General features: G+C 37.1%; 1 protein-coding gene across 1 annotated transcript; it reads right to left on the bottom strand.

Moving 5' to 3' along the window:
* Positions 1–5,508: 5,508 nt before the first annotated feature.
* LOC109088396 (homeobox protein MOX-1-like) lies at positions 5,509–11,135 on the bottom strand. The gene is made up of 3 exons (XM_019102558.2): positions 10,369–11,135; positions 6,880–7,052; positions 5,509–6,260 (listed from the first exon to the last, which is right to left on the bottom strand). Exons 1-3 carry the CDS (start codon positions 10,823–10,825, stop codon positions 6,138–6,140), a joined length of 753 nt encoding a protein of 250 aa, XP_018958103.1. The 5' UTR covers positions 10,826–11,135; the 3' UTR covers positions 5,509–6,137.
* Between the last annotated feature and the right edge of the window lie 10,776 nt (positions 11,136–21,911).

Here is a 21,911-nt window from a genome sequence, read left to right as displayed (position 1 = left end):
ATAGTTTTAGCGAGCTGAGTGATGTTGAGTAAGCCGACCCTGAACAAGGTCCTCCAGTGCCCATTTACACAGACACACATGCTCACATTAGACCTTACACAATCAAGCAGTTCAATCTTTTATCCAAACAAGGGTTTATCCAGTCGCATAAAACGATTGATCTTCCAAAAGATTTTGGATTCCATCAAGTATTCTCTTTCCAGTAGAATTAGCTAACTGCTGAATTTAGAGGGGAGAAAGATCTATCTATCTATCTATCTATCTATCTATCTTGAAACTGTTTTCTAGGTGCTACACTTGCTGTTTTCCAGAACGTGCATCTATAAATATCTGGAATTTCTTTTGATTCCAATATATGTCTAATCTCTTGGATAGATTCCAATAATAAGACAAACATATAATACTTAATAATGCATTATATAATACAAATATTTGACACTGAATAAGGAAATATAATAAAATAACAATGAATAAATAATTCATAATTTTTTTTTTAGAAAGTATACGATATATATATATTTTTATATCGTTTTGACCTGAATGGGTTTGTGAATTCAAAAGCCCCAGATGTAAAATAAAATAGCAATCATTTTAAGGAGGAATCTGGGGAATGTTGAAACACATGTATACTATGTCTCTTAATCTCTCAGCCTCTCAAAATATGTACCAGTTGATCCCTCATCTTTTACTGCAGACGATAAAAAATGAGGTAATAACTTTTATTGATCATATGTCTGTGCTATAGTAAGAGGGTCTATTGTTCGGTGTAGCAGATCCTGATGGTTGTGGTTCACTGAGTCAGGGATCTTACAGGGGCAGCACCTTCAGCTGCCAGGATCAATTGTATTGGGTATTAAACTGCTGTGGCAGATACCGGATCAGATGAAACTATCAGACAAGACTTCTTTTGTTTGGTAAGGGCTGTCTGGTGTCTGATACACCTCTGAGAGAGAGACAGGAGGAGGTAGACTGAAACAGCGTAGCTGATGGATAGCTGCTGTGGTTCTCCACTATGGGCTGCCATTTGCACATGGTTATTTGTTACTGAAGAATTGTTAGATTAAATTAAAATAAATTAAAATAAATTTTTAGTAATTTTATTGACAGAGCTTACTTAGACAAAAAAATTATATTATACCCAAAAAATATATTCTTTTAACAAAATACAAAAGGTGCCAGAAAATATGGAACTAGGTCCTCTGCTATTTTCAATATAGATGTTTCCCCTTGGTAATATTATTAGAAAATATGGAATTAGTTTCCACTGTTATGCTGATGATACTTAACTATATATCTCAACGAGATCAGATGAAACTTCTAAATTATCTAAGCTAACAGAGTGTGTTAAAAATGTAAAAGATTGGATGACCAATAATTTTCTCCTATTAAATTCAGATAAGACAGAGATGTTACTTATTGGACCAAAAAACAGTACACAGAATCTCATAGATTACAATTTGCAACTAGACAGATGTGCTGTTACTTCCTCTACAGTCAAAAATCTGGGTGTTATATTAGACAGCAACTTGTCTTTTGAAAACCATTTTCCCATGTTACAAAAACAGCATTCTTCCATCTTAGAAACATTGCCAAGCTACGAAACATGTTACCTGTTTCTGATGCAGAAGAGCTAGTTCATGCATCCATGACCTCTAGACTGGACTATTGTAATGCACTGCTAGGTGGTTGTCCTGCATCTTCAATAAACTAGCTACAGGTAGTCCAAAATGCAGCAGCTAGAGTCCTTACCAGGTCAAGAAAATATTATCATATTTCCCCAATACTACAGTCTCTGCACTGGCTACCTATTAAGTTCCTTATCAGTTACAGAATATTATTACTTACCTATAAGGCCCTCAATGGTTTAGCTCCTGCGTACCTAATTAGTCTTCTACCATGCTACAAACCATCACGGTCAAGCAGTGATTTTTATGTTCCGTTTTAGATTATTCATGGGGCGCTGTGACCAGGTCCTTCCTGTTTCTTTCCTGCTGTGAGGTATAGTAAATGGTCAGTCCAAACTACTAACAAACAACAAAGGAGATTAATTTTAGTAGATTCAAATAAAATTTCCTCTCTACTTTGGGTTATAAGAGCTGTCAAAGGAAGATGGCAGGAAGTCCTGCATAATTTAAAACTGCACTGCATGTCTCTGGCCCATCTTGAATGATTGTGCAATGAAACTCTGAGATTTACTTCTCCTGAGGGGATCACTAATCATTACAGGGACATTTGGGGGGCGCAGATCTTCGCTGACCACATCCTCTAAATAGAAGCGGTTTCAAAAGATTCTCACACACACATATGCACATGCACACACACCTGAACAGGCAATACACGTGCATTTTTCTTCTACTTTTTCCTAGTGGAAGTACTGTCTTGGGAGGATGTGCGGAAGCTATCACACATTTCCTCTGTTTCTTCCTCCCCTCCTTCCCAGCAGTTTCTTCCCGAGACAAGGGAGCAGATATCAGACAGTTCTGTAAAGACAGGAACTAGAGTAAATTAGCAGGTTCTCTTAGGACAATAGTGTAGAGATGGCTGTCAGAGAAAAACTGCAGACTAGTTTTATTATGTTACTTCATGGCTCAATGGTTTGATCCTCTGAGTCTCTGTACTGCTATGTAATAAAAGCTCATGATATTAAAGACTGATTCTGGTAACTGATCATTACTGACTGTAAGAACAAACTGATTGATTGATTGATTTGTTCATTCGTTCACTCGTTTGTTCATTCATTTGTTCGTTCAATTAACTAGACATCTTTTTAGTCCTAAATATTTTAGTACATACAAGGAAATTGTAATATTTTTTTATTCTTAACAACACTGAAAGAAATTGAAAAATATCTGAGTAATTAACTGGTAAATTTCGCAAACAATTACAAAAAAACAAGTAAGGCATTAAATTAAACAATTTTTTAAAGTAGAATAACTGAAATAGTATTTTCTTGTAAAACATATTCTGATAATCTTTGTTTTAATTACAACTTTGAATATTTTTTTTTACATTAAACCTCATTAGGTATGATGACTGATCGACTGAATAGCAATAAATAAATACAAAAAGATCAGTACAAAAAGATTATAATCCAAGTGAATAAAAATAATTATACTTACTATGGAATAATGTATTGGTGTCATGAAAGGTTTCTGAGGTATAATGGCTCTAACAGCATAAACAAACAAACAAATAAATGAGTAAATAAATAAATAAGATATGTGTATGAAAGAAATAATTAATAATAGTGTTTAAAATAAACGCACCTACTATGGAAGAATTTATTAATGTCATGAAAGGCATTTTTATTGTTACAATGTGTCTAATATATGTGATAGCACAAATAAACTAATAAATAACTGAAAAAAGAAAATAAATTATTAAAAATAAAGATAAGTCTTATGGAAGAATTTATTAATTTCATAATTAATTTTATACTGAACAAAAATAGATTGATAATAGTACTGACTTTTATTTTGTAAACCAGAAGTAAATAATATTGTGCAATTTTCATCTAGCCTACTTAGAAGTAAGAAATCATATGTTTAATGTTATTCAGTTTTGGTCTTGTAATGCTTAAAATGCTAAATACTTATGCTTTTCCCATAAAAAAGTTGCCAGTAAAAAAGTGTAGTTATCAAAAATGTAGTTTGGCAAGGCTTATGGTAGCATAGCTGAGCTGTGTGGAGGGTCATGAAGCTTTGATGTCAGAGTGAAATGTTGCCTCAGTAAACAATAACACCATACAGATGGGCCACAGCACTGAAGCCTTGCCTGCGAGTCATGCTATAATTCTGCAGCCGGCTCATAGATCTGACCTGCACACCTCCGGCTATCCATCACACCCCCACCCACCCCACAAAACACCAAACATCACCAGCCTCTTTATGTGTTTCTACCATATTTATTGTATCTGAGCAATATGAAATGCAGTTGCATTGCAGGCTAAATCTCTTGTTGCATAGCTAAACGAATATATTTTTTGTCTCATTGTTTTGCTGGCCACAAAAAGGTTACAGTCAAGAGCTACTTTAAAATGCCTCTTACTGAAATGTACATTCGTCATCGAGAGCTCAGCCACAGAATGATGAAACTGCCCTACCTTGTCTTCTGTTTTTTTTTTTAGTTAACTTTCAGTCTGAGCTGTGAGCGTTGATCCTGTTCAGTAGACCAGACTTCTCTACAATCTGTCTTTCTTTCTCTTGTTTCCTCTCTCCATTTTATCCCAAGAGAATCCTCATCTAAATGAAGTCACCGGGCAAACGAGTGCTAGTACTCAAGATCACGTTACTCAACATGCTATTTTTTGGGGGGGCCAAAATGAAACAAACCAGTATGGTTCTGTTTAAATAATGTGTATTTGAATGTGTCTTTAAGAATAAATCCCCTACTGTGTTATTTTAGTAAACGTCACAGGTGTAAATGGACCAATATAGTGTGCTTTTATTAGGGGCTCTAATATCATAATTAAGTTTATATGCATGGCTTATTTTCATAGTCATTACTAAAAAAGCAATAATAGTGCATGTAATGGTGGAAAGCAAGCCGAGACGGCACAAGGTCAGCAGCACTGAGGGTCTTAACCCCATCATGGGTGTGTTTGGAATGATTCCTGCGCCGGTTCACCTCACAGGCCACTCACCTCTCCTGTCTTTGTTTGGCCTGTCGGCCAGCCAGAGTATAGGTCCACCATTGTGAGTGCCTGGACCCTGGATCCTTTACCACTGTTTTCTTTGTGAAGCAGGAAATTGGATGACTGGCTACCTGCTACAACAACATCCTGTACTTGAGAAGTCATCTTTTCACTCCTACCCACCTATTATTCTTCACAGCACTACACCAGCGGTCACTCTCCAGACTTCTGGTGTGAATCGCCCCCATATGGGCCGGTCTAAGTTCTGGTTGAAATCGATTTTCGGGCCCATCCAGATGCTTCCTTTAAAACTTCGGGGCTAAGAGTGGAGTTGATCCCAAGCATTGCACTTTCACCAGAGCTTTGAGAGCTTTCTGGAAGATTATTATTTTGCTTAAAGGCATAGTTCACCCAAAAAATTAAAAATCTGTTTTATTCACTCTCCCTCATGTCATTCCAAACTGTATGACTTAAATTCTCCTTTCTTCTGTGTGAAGAACTACTTTTGTCCACACAATTAAAGTCATTTATTTTATAAGTGAAAACAGCTAAAACATTCTTCAAAATATCTTCTTTTGTCTTTTGAGAATAAAAAAGTCTACATGATGGTGTGTAAATGCTGCTACACACCATCTATCCCTTTAATGATAATGAAACAAGCCATCTTGGATCATGAATCTATTTCAAATGTGTTCATGTCACGCAAACCAGTACAATAGTTTTAAATCTCATATAACTGATTGCTGTTGATATTTATCTTCTATTTATGAAATTTATGCATGCTTGTGGTGTAATGCTGCCTCCACGCCAAAGGGTGTCAGTATAAAATTGTCCGTAATACAATTCAAATGAGATCAGAAGAACAAATAATCACATTTCGTTTTTTATGTTTTCAGATTATTTATTTTTTTTCTCATTTTTATGCAACATCTGTGTTTTATTAATTTCATATAAAAAGAGAGGTAAAAAAAATCCATCAAGGGAACCGGTTTATTCTAAGAGCAAACTGACAACACAATTTAGCGAAGAAATGAAGACGTGATATCGATGCTTTGGTGGTTTGCCGTGATCCTGAGACCGTCTAGTCATTCTGTGGAGCTTTACAGGTGTTTCTGATCAGGGTTCACACACCATCACCACAGTGTGAAAGACCTACATCATGGCGTCACGGCTGGAGGTCAAAGCTATTAAACCAGGGCATGAACAATTAATATAAAATGTTTTTACACGTGAGTAATTGGGTTTTTATAGGCCTCTGATTTCACTCGATCTGTTTATGAATGAAAGTGAAACGTGGACTGAAAGTGGATGGCGCTTCCAAGCCGTTGAAGCTCTGTTGATAATTAGTCATCTGAGCGAAAAGAGCAACAGGAAGCACGGACGCTTTTGTCCATGAAGCAGTGTAACGTGATACGTGGAAAGACTAGTGAAAAATTGGACATCGTGTGTATGGCCGGGGTGAGTTGGGTGACTGTAAATATGAGAAAATGTCTAGATCGGAGCTTTACTCGGAGCTGGGCGATGCGGCGGAGTCCAACTCATCTGCTTCAAGGTCATGAGGAGATGCAGGCTGTCCTCCTTTCACTCTTTTCCACTTCATCCGTCTGTTTTGAAACCACACTTTCACCTGTGAATAAAAACGATGATGCATTAAAACTGTCTTGAAATGATGTTGAGAATAAACACATACTCTCTTGAGTGATTTGAAATAATTCTGCAGCCAGCAAATCAAGAGATTTGTGACATTATTTTTGACGGCTAAGCTCTGAGGAACGCAAGTCTGTGACCCTTGTGCTTCCTTTGCTCCCTGTGGAAACACAGGAACATGGACCATCTGTTCCCACACTATTTTTACATGCTCTTTCTTGACTGAATCTGTCTGCCACTCATTTTGAAAGTAAAGGGTGGCGGACTGCCAAGATATGTAGGATGCGTCGGAAAAAGTGGAGAAAGAGTTGCAAAGGGATTCGGGAGAAGCCCAGGGTTGTACTGGGATCTGGCATATGCTTGGGACTCAGGCCTGGGAAAACCATCAAGGACCAACCTTAGTGTGGTCAGAGCCTAAGAAAAAAAGAGCCTAGTCCGAAATCGCTGAAGGGCGAAGTCAGGGATTGATGGGATGACGGCTCTGCTTCGGTATTGTCAATCATATTTCACACAGACTCATTTAGACTTGATGAATGAGTGTTTTCTTCACTGTTTTCAGCCAAAAATACCACTAGCATGAGCTGAAGTATCTTTTGTACCTGTCTCTCAGTGAGGTCAAGGTTGACAGCGATCTCGTAGCGTCGCAGGCGGGTCAAGTAGTTGTGGTGGGTGAATTCGGCTTCCAGCTCCCGGAGTTGCTCCTTGGTAAAGGCAGTACGTTCCTTTCTGGCCTTGCAGTTCGAGTCTGCTTTGAAGCTTGAGTCCTGAATATCTAGAGGATACAAAGGAAAAAGAGACTAGTTAGCATTAGTTTTGTGATCTGAGACAATTAATTCATTTTTTAAAGCAAACATTTATTAAACAGGTTTATTTAAAAGAATAGCTCACCAGACTTTACTCAGTGGAACATACAAGAAGATATTTTGTGGGGTTTGTAGGTCTAATGTAGTTTTGGACCCTATTGACTGTCATTCTCAATAGGCACATTTGTCAAAACATATCAAAATTTCTTCTTTTTTGTTCCACAGAAAAAAGAAAGTTGTGCAGGTTTGGAATGACATGAGGTTGAGTAAATGATTACAGAATTTTCAACTATTCCTTTAAAAAATAATAAACTCAAATGCAACACTGAAGTTCAGCTCCCCCAGGAGCGGCGTGTGTTTTCATGCATGTTAAGTTTAAAACTGTGTCTGCATTAAAACATGGTTACAAGGCATTTTGTGGGCCACACAGGGCACACATTTGCACTGGGCTCAGTTCAGATCACAGGGTGCCGGGAGTTTGGGGGTTGTTGGGGCCACAACTGACCACAGAGGACTCAAGTTAGCAAGGAATGCACCGGAACATTGTTAAATCCGCTAACAAAAGAACAAAGGCTCGGATGGGTCTAGCTGAAATCTCAGAGTGTGAGTCTGTGCTTTATATATTCCCTGACACTGAAAAACATTTTTCTTCAACATGCATTTATGTTTAATTAGTTATTCCAACCTTGTGACCCTTTATACGGTGCATATTAGAACCGGTAGCACTGAAAGAAAGCTGATGCAATTTCTGCGAAATGACTTTAATTTGTCAATGTGAGAATTCATGCTTCATGTTCACCAGATCTTGGCCAGACTGTGAAATGGACTGGACTGCCAGATGTGAGTGGGAAAGTGAGACAAGTACTTTCTCACATATGGCAACCTGTAGCCTCTGTTCCTTTTAGAAGGCGCGTTATTATCGTCATTAAAGTCCTGTTCATTTAAATACACTGCCGAGGGTAATAAATGGAAAGGTGGTGGCAGGTTGGGGGAGAAACACCTGGCACTGTGTGTATGTGCATGCTCCAAAAAAACAGACTCCAATAAATTTCCCCAGCAAAAGCCCATAAACATTTAGGGAGCAACCTCTCCCCCAGGTGGGGTGTCTGGTGGGCATTTGGCATTTTATGTAGAAGGCACTAAAGTAATTTAACCAAATGAAGTCAAGATTAATTGACAAGCTTAATTTTTCGCCAGTTATTGTCAGTTACAAAACAAAAGGGAACAGTAAAATTGACTGTCTATAAATGTGTTCAACACATATTCAACACATACTAATAATCTTTAAAAGACAACTAACAGAAGAGCAGAAAAAATATATTTACACACACATAACATATACAGTATATTTAAATACAATTTCTTTTCACTCCAAATTTTTATAAAATTTTGCTTCTGTTGTCTCAATTTATGTTATTGAATCATTTTCTATGACAATTTTACTTCTCTAAACTGAAATAACCTGCAGACCTGTGATGTAAGAGAAAGAAAAATGATGAGCACATACTTCGTGATTCAGAATTCATTTTGGGAGCGAATATCACATCTGTTTACAATTTCATGCAGTCATTGAGTGTCTGCTTGTCATTTTAGGTAAAAAAAATTAAATAAAATAATTGCTGAAAACATAATCACTACCAGATTTGATTATCATTTCCTTGCCAAAATTCTCACACCGTCGTTCTATCATGTACACCAACACCTTCCCACATATTAATGTGCGCTTAAACTTCAACCTCGGTGATGAATATTTTCATGATGGTGAATTTCTCTGCAGTCAAATGGAGAGTGTGTTCTATGGAGATCCTGTTACTGCTTAACGACAGGAAAATGTCAATGGATAAGAATGTAGATGTGGGATCACAGGCAAGCTATATTACAGACGTGGTCTGGCTTGTTTCGACCGCAAGTGATGTAGGGTTACATTAAGGTAACTTAGAGAAGGAAAGGGTATATTTATTCCCCACATTATACCATGAGGCCTGGATGCATTGTTGTAGCAGAAGGCATGGGATATGGATTTGAACTAATCATTTTTAAATGCCACTCATAACGAATATTGTCTTCCTGTTTTGGCCAATGCTATACAAAGCCCTAATGGAGAAATGTATTTATCTTCAAGAAATTTTCCCTGATTCCAGAAAAGCGGTCTCAGTTTCCACAGAAAGGCTGAGAGATGAAATTAATGCACCAGATGTGCCACAAACACTGAGGTTCACTTTTCCTCCTCTCAGAATAGCGTGGAAATATGGAGAGCGTTCATTACAAAAGTTACGTAGATATGGATATCATTAGCCAGAAACTGTAGGACTCATCAAAACCTAGATTTATTAAGGTGTACTGTAAACATGGTAAATTTGAACTTTTAGCACAAAACTTTACATTATGATTCAGAGAACACTATCGGGGTGCTGTAAAGGTAATTTTAATAATAATATACCTTTTATGACTCAGTTGCAGTAATATGACACTTCTGATACTAGACAGAAGATGCTGGCTTCATTTTTGAAAATCTTTTCTTTTGGAAGTCCAGTATATTAGACATGAAGAGATTCATAACACAGATATCCACTTATTCATATACAGTCCATGACAACAAAATCTGATTCTTTTGTTGGAAATTTTCCATTTTAGATCTTTTACATCTTTCATTTGAATCAAAATATCTGAGAAAATAAGATCTGTGTTGAGAAAATGTGACAGATGTTACTGAATGTCAAAACTGCCAGACAGATGATTTGAAAACAAAAGCAAACACTTTAAAGCTGAACTTTACCTAAGAGCCTTCAACAATAGAAGGAAACAACTGCAGAATAATATTCACAAAATAATGTGTTATAGGTCATCCTTCATGTGCATGATTGCTGTGAGGGGTTTTAAATAGAATATCAAAAATGAAAATTCTGTCATCATTCACCCCCAATAATTTCATCATTTGGCGAAATTAAAAAAGGAAAAGTGTTTCTTACCCATACAATGAATGTCAGTGGGTTTCATCCATAATTGATCTTTTTTTGTTTGACACAGAAGAAAGAAAGTCATCCAGGTTTAAAATGACGAGAATGTGAGTAAATGATCACAGAATTTTCATTTTTGGATAAAGACAGACCACTATCGCTATAACCACAGCAACGGCAACCCTTACACTGAATTTTGTGCACAACTGATGCTAAGTTAAATGTTTTACATAAAGCGCTTCAATTTCTGAGCAGGCTTCACATGATTCGGAGGGAATCACTCCAGCCATTGCCTCATATCTCATTCACTCTTGCCTAAATGACTCACCTGTGATTTCTCTTTTCCGCTTAGAGCTTTTTTTCTCTGTGTCAACCGCTGGCACACTTTGAGGAGAGTATTCTCCCTCAAGACATGCTGTGACTGCTCCAGGCAGCCTGTCTCCCCCTGCACTGTCCAATTCAGCTCCCACCGCTTCTGCCGCCCCCTGGCACGGCTCCTGCCCTCTGCCTCTGGGTTCACAAGGAGAGAACTGCCACTCTGTCCGCTGGTACCCGCCATGAGCCTCTGGATACAGTCTGTCCTCACGAGGGTAAGCGTGCGGCGCCGACACCAGGGAGAAGTCTGTGTAGGCCAGGAAATCGTGCTTCTGGTGCAGGGCGAATGGGGCCTGCTGGTAGGGCTGCAGCCCGGCTCCGGACCCTCCTGAATGGGGGCTCCTGATGCATCCCCACAGAGCGCTGCCCGTATGAGGGCTCCGCATGCAACTGCTGGCTGGCTGATCCATGCTGAAGAGCACACAGCACAGAGTAGGTGTCCTCAGAGATGCAGCTTTTTGGTTCTGGTGCAAGTCAACGTGGGAAATATCCACTTCAGCATGTGCACATCAACGCCTCAAAGTCCACCTTTGCAAATCAATAAGCAGATGTTTGAAAGCAGACCGCCTTTCCGTTAGTCTGGTGTAAAACATCAGCTCACACACTCTCTCATTCAGCTTTCAGCCTGACCCACTACATCCACTCTCAGCTCTACACGCTCTTTTCACAGTTCTGAGACATTCCTGACAAGCGATCCCTCCTCCTTTTTAAACGCTTAGGTGGGAAAGAGTAGCAAGTATATGGAGTGTAACGTGAGCTTGCAGAGGAGGAGTCCTGCGGTCCACATGTTGGTACCCCCCAACCCAGCCCTGCCTCATATACTATTAATCATGGGAGATTTTATATGCACATCTAATGGGATTTCCAGGTGCTGGCTTTTAAAGGAACATTGTCTGTAAAATATAAAATGAACACCCACATAGGAAAGTTGACCGGATCCTTTTAAGCTTCTTTTATCCTCAAAACCCCCATTTTCACTCTTCTATATTTTTGTGCAATTCACGGTTTTGGTGGGAATTTGTACCCCACTCAGTATGGACCGTGCTCCATCCTGGTGCTCTGTAGTCATGTGTATTGGCTGTGGACACATCCAGGGGTTTCTCCCACACTGCTGGTAACAAGGCCTAACTTAAGCAGTGCTTTCTTCCACACCTCTCTCGCGCACATGCTCTCGTACAACAAACACACAAACATGCTGTCATTAACACCATATTAGTCTGTAAACTCATTAGTATCTTAGTTATCTGAATAAAAATAGGGCTGAATAAAAATTCTGAATGAAAAAATGAACAGAAGTACTATACATGTTAATATTTTAATAAACGATGATCATGTTCAAAAGTGTGGGTCATTTTTTTTTCTCTTTTTTTTTTTTTTTGGAAAAAGTTACCAAGGCTGATTTCATTTGATCACAAATACAGTAAAACAGTGGTATTGTAAAATATTATTACATATTCCATTTTATTATTATAGTTTTATATTTTTAATATGATGTGTTTTATTCCTGTGGATTCAGGAGGCCATGTTCCAGTCTTCAGTTTCACATTTAGAAATCATTCTAATGAGCTGATTTAGTTCTCAAGAACTGCCCCCCCCCACACCCCTTTTTTGGAAACTATGATCAATTTTTTAGGATTCCTTGATGGATTTAAAGTTAAAAGGAACAGCATGTACTTTAAATAGTAAACTTTTGTCAAATTATAGATCATGTCTTTGCTATTTTAAAAAATCAATTTAATGTGTCCTCGCTTAGTAATATTAAAAATTTATTTAAAAAATAATTGTACTGACCCCAGACTTTAATGTATATAACAGTAATGTATATAAACTAATTATTGTATTATATTATATTATATTATATTATATTATATTATATTATATTATATTATATTATATTATATTATATTATATTATATTATATTATACATTAATGCTATCAGTGTAAACATAACTTACACTTTAAAGATATCAAAACTCAGTTGTTAGTTCATTTTTAAATTCAAGTTTCGGTTTAGAAAAAAAAAAATGTAGTCAGTAATACAGATTTTTAACAATGGCATCCTTAGTTTCATATAAATGGACACTGGTAAAGAAGTCCCTGCTCTCCATATTTCACATTGTTTGCAATCATGCAAGCAGTATATCTTCCAAATGTGAAGTCATTTCTCCTGTATCCTAGCCATGTGTTTGTTCTGGCAAGTACTCTACTGAGCAGATTTTACTTGACATTTCAATGTGGTTGAGGTTGGAATCTCTCATTTTCTGTTTCTTCACAGGCTGTATAACAAGTGATGGAAAGCAAATGTGTTTAGTTGCCTTTATAAGAACTGTGGTTTGTGGTTATTTTTTATTGTTGCTTCACTTTGTCCTCTGTGTGATCCTGACCTTTGTGTACAGCACAGCCTTCACCTCGACTAAAGCAGAGTAATGTTTAAGGGCTCTGAGGTAAGACTGCAATCCTTTCCCTTTACCCAGCAAATAGCTGAGCCATGAAGCATCCACCTCATTACTGGCAATCTGGGCCTTACCATGACCACAGGGGGCTGGGGTTAGACAGCATTTGCGTTTAGACAGGGCCATCTGTGTGAGAGAGTTTTGCGGGGGTTTTTTACTTTCTCTGTCAGTCCACGCACATTTTGAGTCTTGAAGTAGTCACCGCTCCATGCTTAAACCTGTTGCTGTCAGTCGGCCAGTGCAGGTTGGGGGCAAAGAGGGTGTTTCTGTGTTTTCGTTTGATCCATCTTCATGACACCAGAGAGAATAAGAAGGATGAAAGAGAGTCCTAATGGAGCACCGGCCCAGGCCAGACTCGGGTCAGAGAGCTGTGGGAGAACAGAAGAGATTCAGACCCTGCTGCTGTACACTTCAGTTACTGCTTCCGCCCAAACTGCGAGACACACACAACCAAAACACACACACATGTGGCGCTGAACTTTTATTTGAACTCAGATGACCATCAAGTGAAATGATTGACAGTAAAACTTGAAATACATTTTCCAATAAATACTAGCAAAGCATCGCTGTTTTAATCAGATATTTTCCAAATGCAAATAGTCTTCAATTCAATCATTTATGTGTGTGTATAATATGCCTGCATAATATAATATTTTTTAAGTTTTTCATGTTTTTTATTTATTGATTATGGTTTTTTTTTTGTTGTTGTTGTAGTTGTTGTTTGTTTTTTTTATATATATAAATTTGTGTGACCTAGTCTGACGTAGTGATTCAATTTTTCTGATGACACGTAACGCATAAATTGTTTTGAGTTGAAGGAAAAACTAAATGATGCTGCTCTCTAGTGGTTGAGAAAGACCTCCTTTAGAGCTCCATCAGAATGTCTTGGACTGCTTATTTAATATTCATTAATCACTATATAAGTTTTCTTTCGTTATAAAAACGTTTTATGGCATATTTCCTACTAGTTTTCTATGTCTTTCTATCAAAATTTAGAATATAGGCTACTAATAAGCTTGAAAAACTTCAGCACTTTTGAGTTCCAAAAGCAACTTATGAAATTAGGAGTTAATACATTTAATTTTCCATTGCCTCAAAATGCAAAAAGGTGAATACAAAAAATGATAAAGGACATATTTTTTTTGTGAAAATAAGGTTTAATGTTGACAAAGCAAATGTATGAGGTGAGTATTTTAATACAAATCCTTTATACGATTTAAACCAAAATAATCTATTACTCAATTGTCAAATTTAATTTTATATTTGTAACGAAAAATATCTCTTTTTGGTAAACATTTTGTTAACATCTTTATACATTCAGATATTGTAACTGACTGCAATAAAATTGAACGCTCTACAGACAAGCAGGAACCCCGAGCGTGACAATCAAAAGATCTACAGACAAGCAGGAACCCCGAGCGTGACTGGCACGAGACACGAGAGTTTTATATTAGCATGTTGCTAAGAGCTACTTAATATAAGTATAAAATAAACAAAAATATTGAGTGAAATTATCGTTTTTAAGTTCATTAAACTATTTTATCAATACTTTGTAGTGCTAACTAAAAATCTTATTCTGAATGAACATTGCGTTGCTTCGTTCATAAGGACAGATTAATGCGGCCTTCTAGTGGAGTCGGAAACACCAACAGCATATTTAGGAGACGTTGGAAAGAGCGGGTTGACGTGAAACATGGTGGCAAACAAGTTTGTTATGAATGGTGATGAATAGTTTTACATTTTTATTCTGACGTGTACATCAAAAGAATTAAGTTTTTATAAACAATGAATTTAAATTTCTCACAAACAATGACATTAAAACAAACAAACAGTGAACCCTAATACAATAATACAACTGACAATGACAGTATCACAATTGAAGTGTGTACGTGATTACATTCATACTATATTGATCTTGGTCACAAAGTACCTACTCAGTTGCCTTGTCCAAATACCCACACTTTGCACTTGACCACTTGACCACTCATATGACGTATTTCCTGTTGTTGGCCCAAGTGCCTAAATGAGGATGAAGACCACAAGTGTGTGTAGAACTTTTAACTACCTGATGGGACATACTAAGTATAATACAAATGCACGTGTTTACATGGCTTTATTTTTATTTTCATTTTAAATACTTAGAATTTTAAAATCATATCCTAAATGTCTGTTCATTAGTCCCTATAACATGACATAATTTTAATTTGTGGTGATTGTAATTAGAGTTATAAAAAGCAGTTGCAATATTGTACAAAATAAATATCACCACTACTCATCTTTGCACCAGTAAAACGTAAAAACACTGTTTTTCTACCAAATTATATGTAATATCTGATTATTATATTAATATTCAACTTACATTGGAAAGGTTTCCGTGACCTCTTGTGAGATCTCTGCAAAAAGTCTCACATTTTATTTCCACAACATGATGCATGATGGGATACACTAAGCCTTGAATACTGCTCCGGAGTGGTATTCAAGATAGTGTGGATTAAGTGTGCATTAAGGGCATTGCACTTTGGCATTTTTAAGAACTGGGACAGTCTTCAACACAAACTACCATGCACAGTACCTGTAGTTCCCTAAAATGCTGCCTTGGTAGGAAGATTACTACATTTTGTAACAGAGTAAAGAATTTGGGGACCAACCTATTTTTTTCCCACTGACTATGTTGCATTGCATTCTGGGATTGGGTTCTCTATGAAACATATAGAATAGATCTAAATCAGGGTAGCTACAGTTTTCATTTTTGACAGGAATGAAAATGAGGCTGTGAGGATTTAACTGTTGTTTAACAACATACTCTGTTCAACTGATGAAATGTCTTTGCGAGAAACATTCAGTAGACAAAAACTCCATTAGCAGTTTTTGAAAGTTGTGAGCTGTGTGGAAATTATGTGATCTAGTACCTTTATGCAGTGTGTGCCATTGGAAAGACTGTAAGTCTACCCTCACAGCCTTGTTTTCATCTGTTAAATTCAGTATTGTGTCTAACCTGACTAAGGTCTGTGCTGCCTTGGAGTTTGGCTAAGATTGGTTTGCCACCTGAAGTGAAACATAAAAGAAGAGGAATTTGGCTTTGTAACAGAGTAAAGAGTCTCAGAACAACATTGTTATCAATAAACATCGTACCTGTAGTTCCCTAAAATGCTGCCTTGGTAGGAAGATTACTACATTTTGTAACAGAGTAAAGAGTCTCAGAACAACATTGTTTTCTATAAGCATCATTTGAATTTTACTGTTCTCAAGGGGCTGTCTCTGAGTTGGCTGGGAAGAGCCGAGACTCCTGCGTGGCATGTTCATGGAATACCTTCCTGTGGATCCTGTCCTGTCCCAAACATCCAAGGGCTGGACTTCCTGCAGTGCAGCTCAGGGCTTTGAAAATGAGGTCCAAACTGCTCTCCAGAGAGTTCTCAGGATCAGATCTCCACACACTCAACAAGCCAAAAGGGAACAGCCGTGGAAAACACCTCCTGTTACACCAGGCATGCTCCAGTTTACATGACATGCACACTCACACATACGCAAACATGTGAACAAACACCCTAAACTTAGCTCGCTGTCCTATTTTTATACTCTTTTGTGTTCACACTCTTGCACACACATTTTTGTAGAGACAGATCTACATGCTGTATTTTTATAGACACAGCTGATTTCCCAGCAGCATGTGTTAGACCTTAAGTGCCTTTTTTGGTAAATTGGTTGATTTAATATAAAAATTGTCCCTTCGCAAAGCGCATTACTCATGGTCTGTTTTTCATGGCCTTTAATGCCTCTGTTATGGGAGTCAATAGGGAACATCTGCAAGTTCCCGATAATTGCCTTAGTCATTCGAGGATGGTTTCCAGAGGTTCTGCTTAGCATTTGATGTACTTTGTCCATGATGGATAATGTCTGAATTTCTATTTAAACAGTTACTCAGTGAGGTGAAAGAATAATGTTTAGATAAAGATAACTGGTGTGGTTTGTACTGACATTGCAAGTTCAAAGATCATTATAACAAATTTCATAATTTCTGATGTTATTGTGCTTAGGTAAAGGACATTTCTTTTTTTTCTACTTTAAGCAGGCTGAATTGTTGAATATCTTTCTGTCCGTTTCTGATTTGTTGTATAACCACTTGGCTGATCCTTTGGCACCACTTTTGCTTTTTATCAGAGAGCAGATGTAGTCAAAGTGCTAATGAAGCCGTAGAAACAAGCGACTTTGGCTGCTGATGTGACTTCGCTCCTCAATCAAAAGGAAAAGCAAGGGAGGAAAGACATTCCAGATGTCAACAGTGAACTCTGCACAGCTCCGGTTTGTGGCCACAAGAGCTTTGTGTACCTGTCCTGCTAAATCCATTATGACTCTCCTGTACGTGGCTTCGCACAGCCAGAGAATTCTCGGAAGCCTTTCAATCAAGCGCGTTGCATCGCTCTTTTGCTTTGTGCCAGGCTTCTCTGGAACTTGCAGAATGTGACATTTACGTTAGATGCTGTTTGGGAATTCCAGTAGCCAAAGTGTGGGAATCGCACTAAAGCCAAGATGTGGGAAGCAGTCTGACTAATATATTTCTCGATAGCAGATACACCCTACATAGCATTTTGAGAGATATTGATATACAGAAAAGACTTCTTCATACAAAGATTTCTCCATTCGACTAACAAATGAAATGGGTTCTAGATGTAAATTGCGCTAGACTGAGGTAAGCCAGATGGAATAGTGTAGGCAGTAACAAATAGCAGGAGGTTTGGCTTCCTTCAAGAGAGCATACGCTCCATGTAGGTCTCTCTGGACCGCTCTCCGTAAGCCGCAGCAGGCGAACATGTAGCGTGTTGAGTTTCATGTGTAATGTTTCAGGAAAAGGCCTTTTTTTATGAGACCTGAGGTCTTGCAGAATTGGTTGTACAGCTAGGATTGGTAGTTCTAACTATCAATCTATTTAAACCAAATCTTCAAGGACTTTCGCATTGAATATTCTCATTTAGTTGGGAGTCTGTGTGTATATTGTGTGTTGTAATGCAGCAGGTAATCTTTGAAAATCTGAGGGTTGAGGCTGTTTCTGCTAATACTAAATCGCTATTGAAAGGCAGCATGCTTTATGCACCCTTCAGAGTGACTTTGAACTCCAAGTACAGTATGTGTGTGTATGTGTGTGTGTGTGTGTGTGTGTGTGTCCATCCATCCGTCCGTCCATCTGTCTGACTGACAAACCATGTGTATCAGGTGCCAAAACACTTCTTTTCTTTTTCTAAGTAAAGCCATCACATTGTATAGCAGTTGGAGGGCACAGAAAACATGATACTTTTATTCATAGAGTCATGTACATGATTCCATTAGCGTGTGTGGCAACACGTACATTGGTGTCTTCTAATGAGTATTGATATGCGGTGTGCACCGAACAGACTGTGTTCTTTCTCTTTGTGTATTCCGTTAGATGTCTTGCTTTTATGTGCCAAGCAAAATGCACTCTGTAGACTATCATGAGACCTCAGGAGTGTCGTGTTTCATTGTCTGAAAGCTGCTGAACAACAGCCACTTACTTTAAGAGAAGAACAAATCTACAAAGCGGAGGGCTTTATAGAGGGAAAATAAATGATTGCAGAAATCATTCTTGTAAACACAGCATGCTCTGATACATTCATTTATTTAGCGTGTTTGTGTGTGGAAGCACTTTACTTTGCCTTCATGAAGGAAAGAAGCATAGAAAGGATCAGTTGTGAGGTAGAGGTGATTTATGTAAAGTAGTAAGCAAAACTGTTTTGTTCATAATTCTATATTAATTTTTGTTACTGGTTAATGCTTGTTAACTGTTGGTGTTTTCAGCGATTCATGTTAAGTTCTATTAACATGCCACTGTGAAAGTTTCTCTCAAGTAAATGGCGTCCTCTTGTGGCCAATAGTGGTAATGCAAAACAAAAGTTTGCTCTAAATTTCTGTGGATTAGAATTATATATTTTCAGGATTAATAATTGTTATTAATATATATCATAATATATATTTTTTTATTATAGGTAATAAAAGTATTTTATTTTATTGTATTTAGTTTTATTATGCATCGCTCTTAAAGACTTTATTCTAAGTGGTCAACTAGTGTACTAGTTCATAGCATTCATTTCACACTGCAGATTTGCATCTGTCTTATGTCCCAGTTATTGGTTTGTGTTGAAAATGCCCTTTAGTTTTAGTGTTTTCTAGGAATTTTTTTTTCACAAGCTTTAAGATAATATAAATGCTATATTATCAGTATTTTAATAAATTTAACTGGACTACTTTATTAACTTTATAGGAACTTGTTACAACCAGTTTGTGTGACATATTCTATAGGTTGAGGTTCTTTAGGTACAATGTAAATTATCTTTAAGAATATGTGGGGTCATTTCTGAGAACGGCACTGTTATAAGTTCCAGATGAGTAGGTGTTGAAAAGCATTTAATGTGATGTTTAACACATTTATTGATTCTCAGGAGAGATCAGTCAGCACTGGTTACTATAAACAAAGCAAGGACCAATGCTAATTGGATAATTGGACAGATTAACCAGATGGATTGTTGTTGTCATATAACAGTGACATACGTTCATTATGGAATGTTAACACAGGTCACTAGTGTGTCCCTAGTGTGTCATAAATGCATGCTTTTCACAGGTATTTGAACCCAGAAGTATCTGATATTGCCAGTTTCATATGCATTCTGGCTTAACCATTGGGTAATAGATTTATTTGCTATGCTATAAAGCTTCAAGAACAGCAAGGTGCTGGAAAGTATACAGCATGATCATGCTCACTGTTTGACTATTGTTTTTACTGACCCCGCACTCCATCCCACCTTCGTCTAGGGTGACCTAAATTACACCACCCAAGAAATGTTTTCACAAGAACATCTGTCTTCAATTTCACCCAAACCAGCCACAGCCATCTTGGTCATTATTCACAGACAATGAATGACCCTTGTATTTTTATGTGACTCTATTACATTACATCATTTTCGTTTATATATCCCTAAGATATACCTATTGATAGACACAGAACATTGTGCAACATTTATACTGGATTGATGCTGGATATTTCTCCCGAGCAATACATTTTAAATTCCTCCCTTGTCCCTCATTTGTCATGCTGTACTGAATTTCACCACTAGTGGGAACTCTATGACTTTTAGTTCAGTTCATGATTTTTCTCTTGGTTTTTGTGTAGTATAATTTCATTATACATGGCCAAAATATTAGGCACTTTTGCAAATAGTTTACTTTTTTTTTTTTCTTTTTCTTTTTTTGTGAAGCAATGCCAATTTTCCATTTTCTTTTTGAATTTTTGTGGTAATTTTTTTTTAATCACTTTTTACTTCAGAATGTCCAAAAATGAAGTAGATCCTTTAAAAATGAGACCCTCAAGCAGTATTCTTTAAGAGCTCACATAAAGCCATATGTCTTCTGAAATATAATTCTGTGTAGTACGCTGTAGTGTATTTGAGTAGAGTGAGTGGGATAAAGCCCCAGCTGTGAGGTTCCGAGTCTGTAAGCGGTCATGTTTGCGCTCCGGACTCTCCTGAGCATCGTTTCACGCATGTCTGACCACTTTTTCCACCGTGCCAGACTGTCTCAACACCTCTGAGTCTCCTTCCTCCACATGGGAGTGCAGTTTCAAACATTAGCCACAGCAAACATACATCAGTAAATCAGCTCACAGCCGTGACAGATGCATGGAGGACCTTTTACATATAGTCACCTGAGGGAGAATGTTAAAATGTCTGATTGTGTGTGAGCGTGTTTGTTACTGTGCATGCTAACCAGCCAAAAAAGTAGCTTACGGCCACGTGGGTATAGGGTGTTATCTTGCAGATATGTGAATGGAGACACAGTTCCCACATCCCAATCTGCATACTTCCCTACTATTCATTTAAAAACAGTCAAGAAGTGTTTGAATGTGAGTCAGGGTTTTGAAGCCATGTTTTTTCCACTTTTGAAAATTGACATTTTAAGTAAATTTACAGATAATTTTAAACATTCTATCAGACATGAATCTTTAATTGTCATCTAAAACAAAATTAATTTAAAAAAAAGGTGTATTCATTAGTATTTGTTGAGATATTTAAATTAATTCCTTACTGTTTTATGTAATGGAATATGCTAAAATAAAATTGTGACTAGCATGAAAAAAACTAATTATGAAACAATGTTAAGAGTTGGCTCCTCTAAAAACTCCAATGATGTACTTTTTATGAAGTCATTCAAAGTGAAAGTTGACTATACTTTTGAGCTAAATAAGTGTGACAAACGATTTTAATTTTTTTAAGACCTGTAATTGTCATATAATTTTTTTTTAAAGATGGATGAATGAATGAGGCATTTATATGAATTAATAAGACATTTATATATAAAGATTATGGATTATAGATCATTAATCAGAAAAAAAAAATCCACGCTAACATGAACGCTGTGTTAAATTAAAATACTGTCTAAATTAATGTAATATAATACATTGACAGGAAATATGATTCGAGTTTAATTTTGTTTTTTATAACATCAGTGTCATATATTGTCTGAAAATTACATGATAATCTGATGTTACCCAATAATATTTGTTAGTTTTCATTGAGAAAAATAGCTTGAAAGGACCACATACTTATACTATAATTATATATATATATATTATATTTTATTTAATTTAAATGTTAAATAATATATAAGATCACAAAATACTTAACAGAAGTTTTTTTGTGTGTTTAGTCCAAATGCTGTAGACACAAATGATACTCTTCTCATAAAATGTCTTGTGCGTGCGTATTTAGAGCCTCTAATGAGTTTCCATGCTGAATCCCAGCCCAACGTAGTGTGTATTCAGTAGTAAAGCTCAGCATGAGCTCTCTCTCTTTCTCTCGTCCTCTCTCTCTTTCCCCAGGGTCAGCCTCCTTTCACTCAAGCATGTCTAACAAGGAGGAAAACAGAAGAGACACTGCCCCCATAAGAAAACAGGACATCAACACAGTCTATCAATTCAATGACAGCTCCCACAAATCCTCTTCACTTCCTATCGCAACTCTCTATACATCCTATTCCACT

This window comes from Cyprinus carpio, chromosome B12, assembly GCF_018340385.1.
Source record: "Cyprinus carpio isolate SPL01 chromosome B12, ASM1834038v1, whole genome shotgun sequence".
NCBI lineage: Eukaryota > Metazoa > Chordata > Actinopteri > Cypriniformes > Cyprinidae > Cyprinus > Cyprinus carpio.
This window is presented reverse-complemented; position numbering and strand designations above follow the sequence as displayed.

Coding starts and splice junctions, on each gene's coding strand:
- LOC109088396 (XM_019102558.2), bottom strand. CDS start 10,825: ATGGATCAGCCAGCCAGCAGTTGCATGCGGAGCCCTCATACGGGCAGC. Junction 7,053..10,368: donor GCGGAAAAGAGAAATCACAG/GTGAGTCATTTA, acceptor TGTATCCTCTAG/ATATTCAGGACTCAAGCTTC. Junction 6,261..6,879: donor TTGACCTCACTGAGAGACAG/GTACAAAAGATA, acceptor TTTTATTCACAG/GTGAAAGTGTGGTTTCAAAA.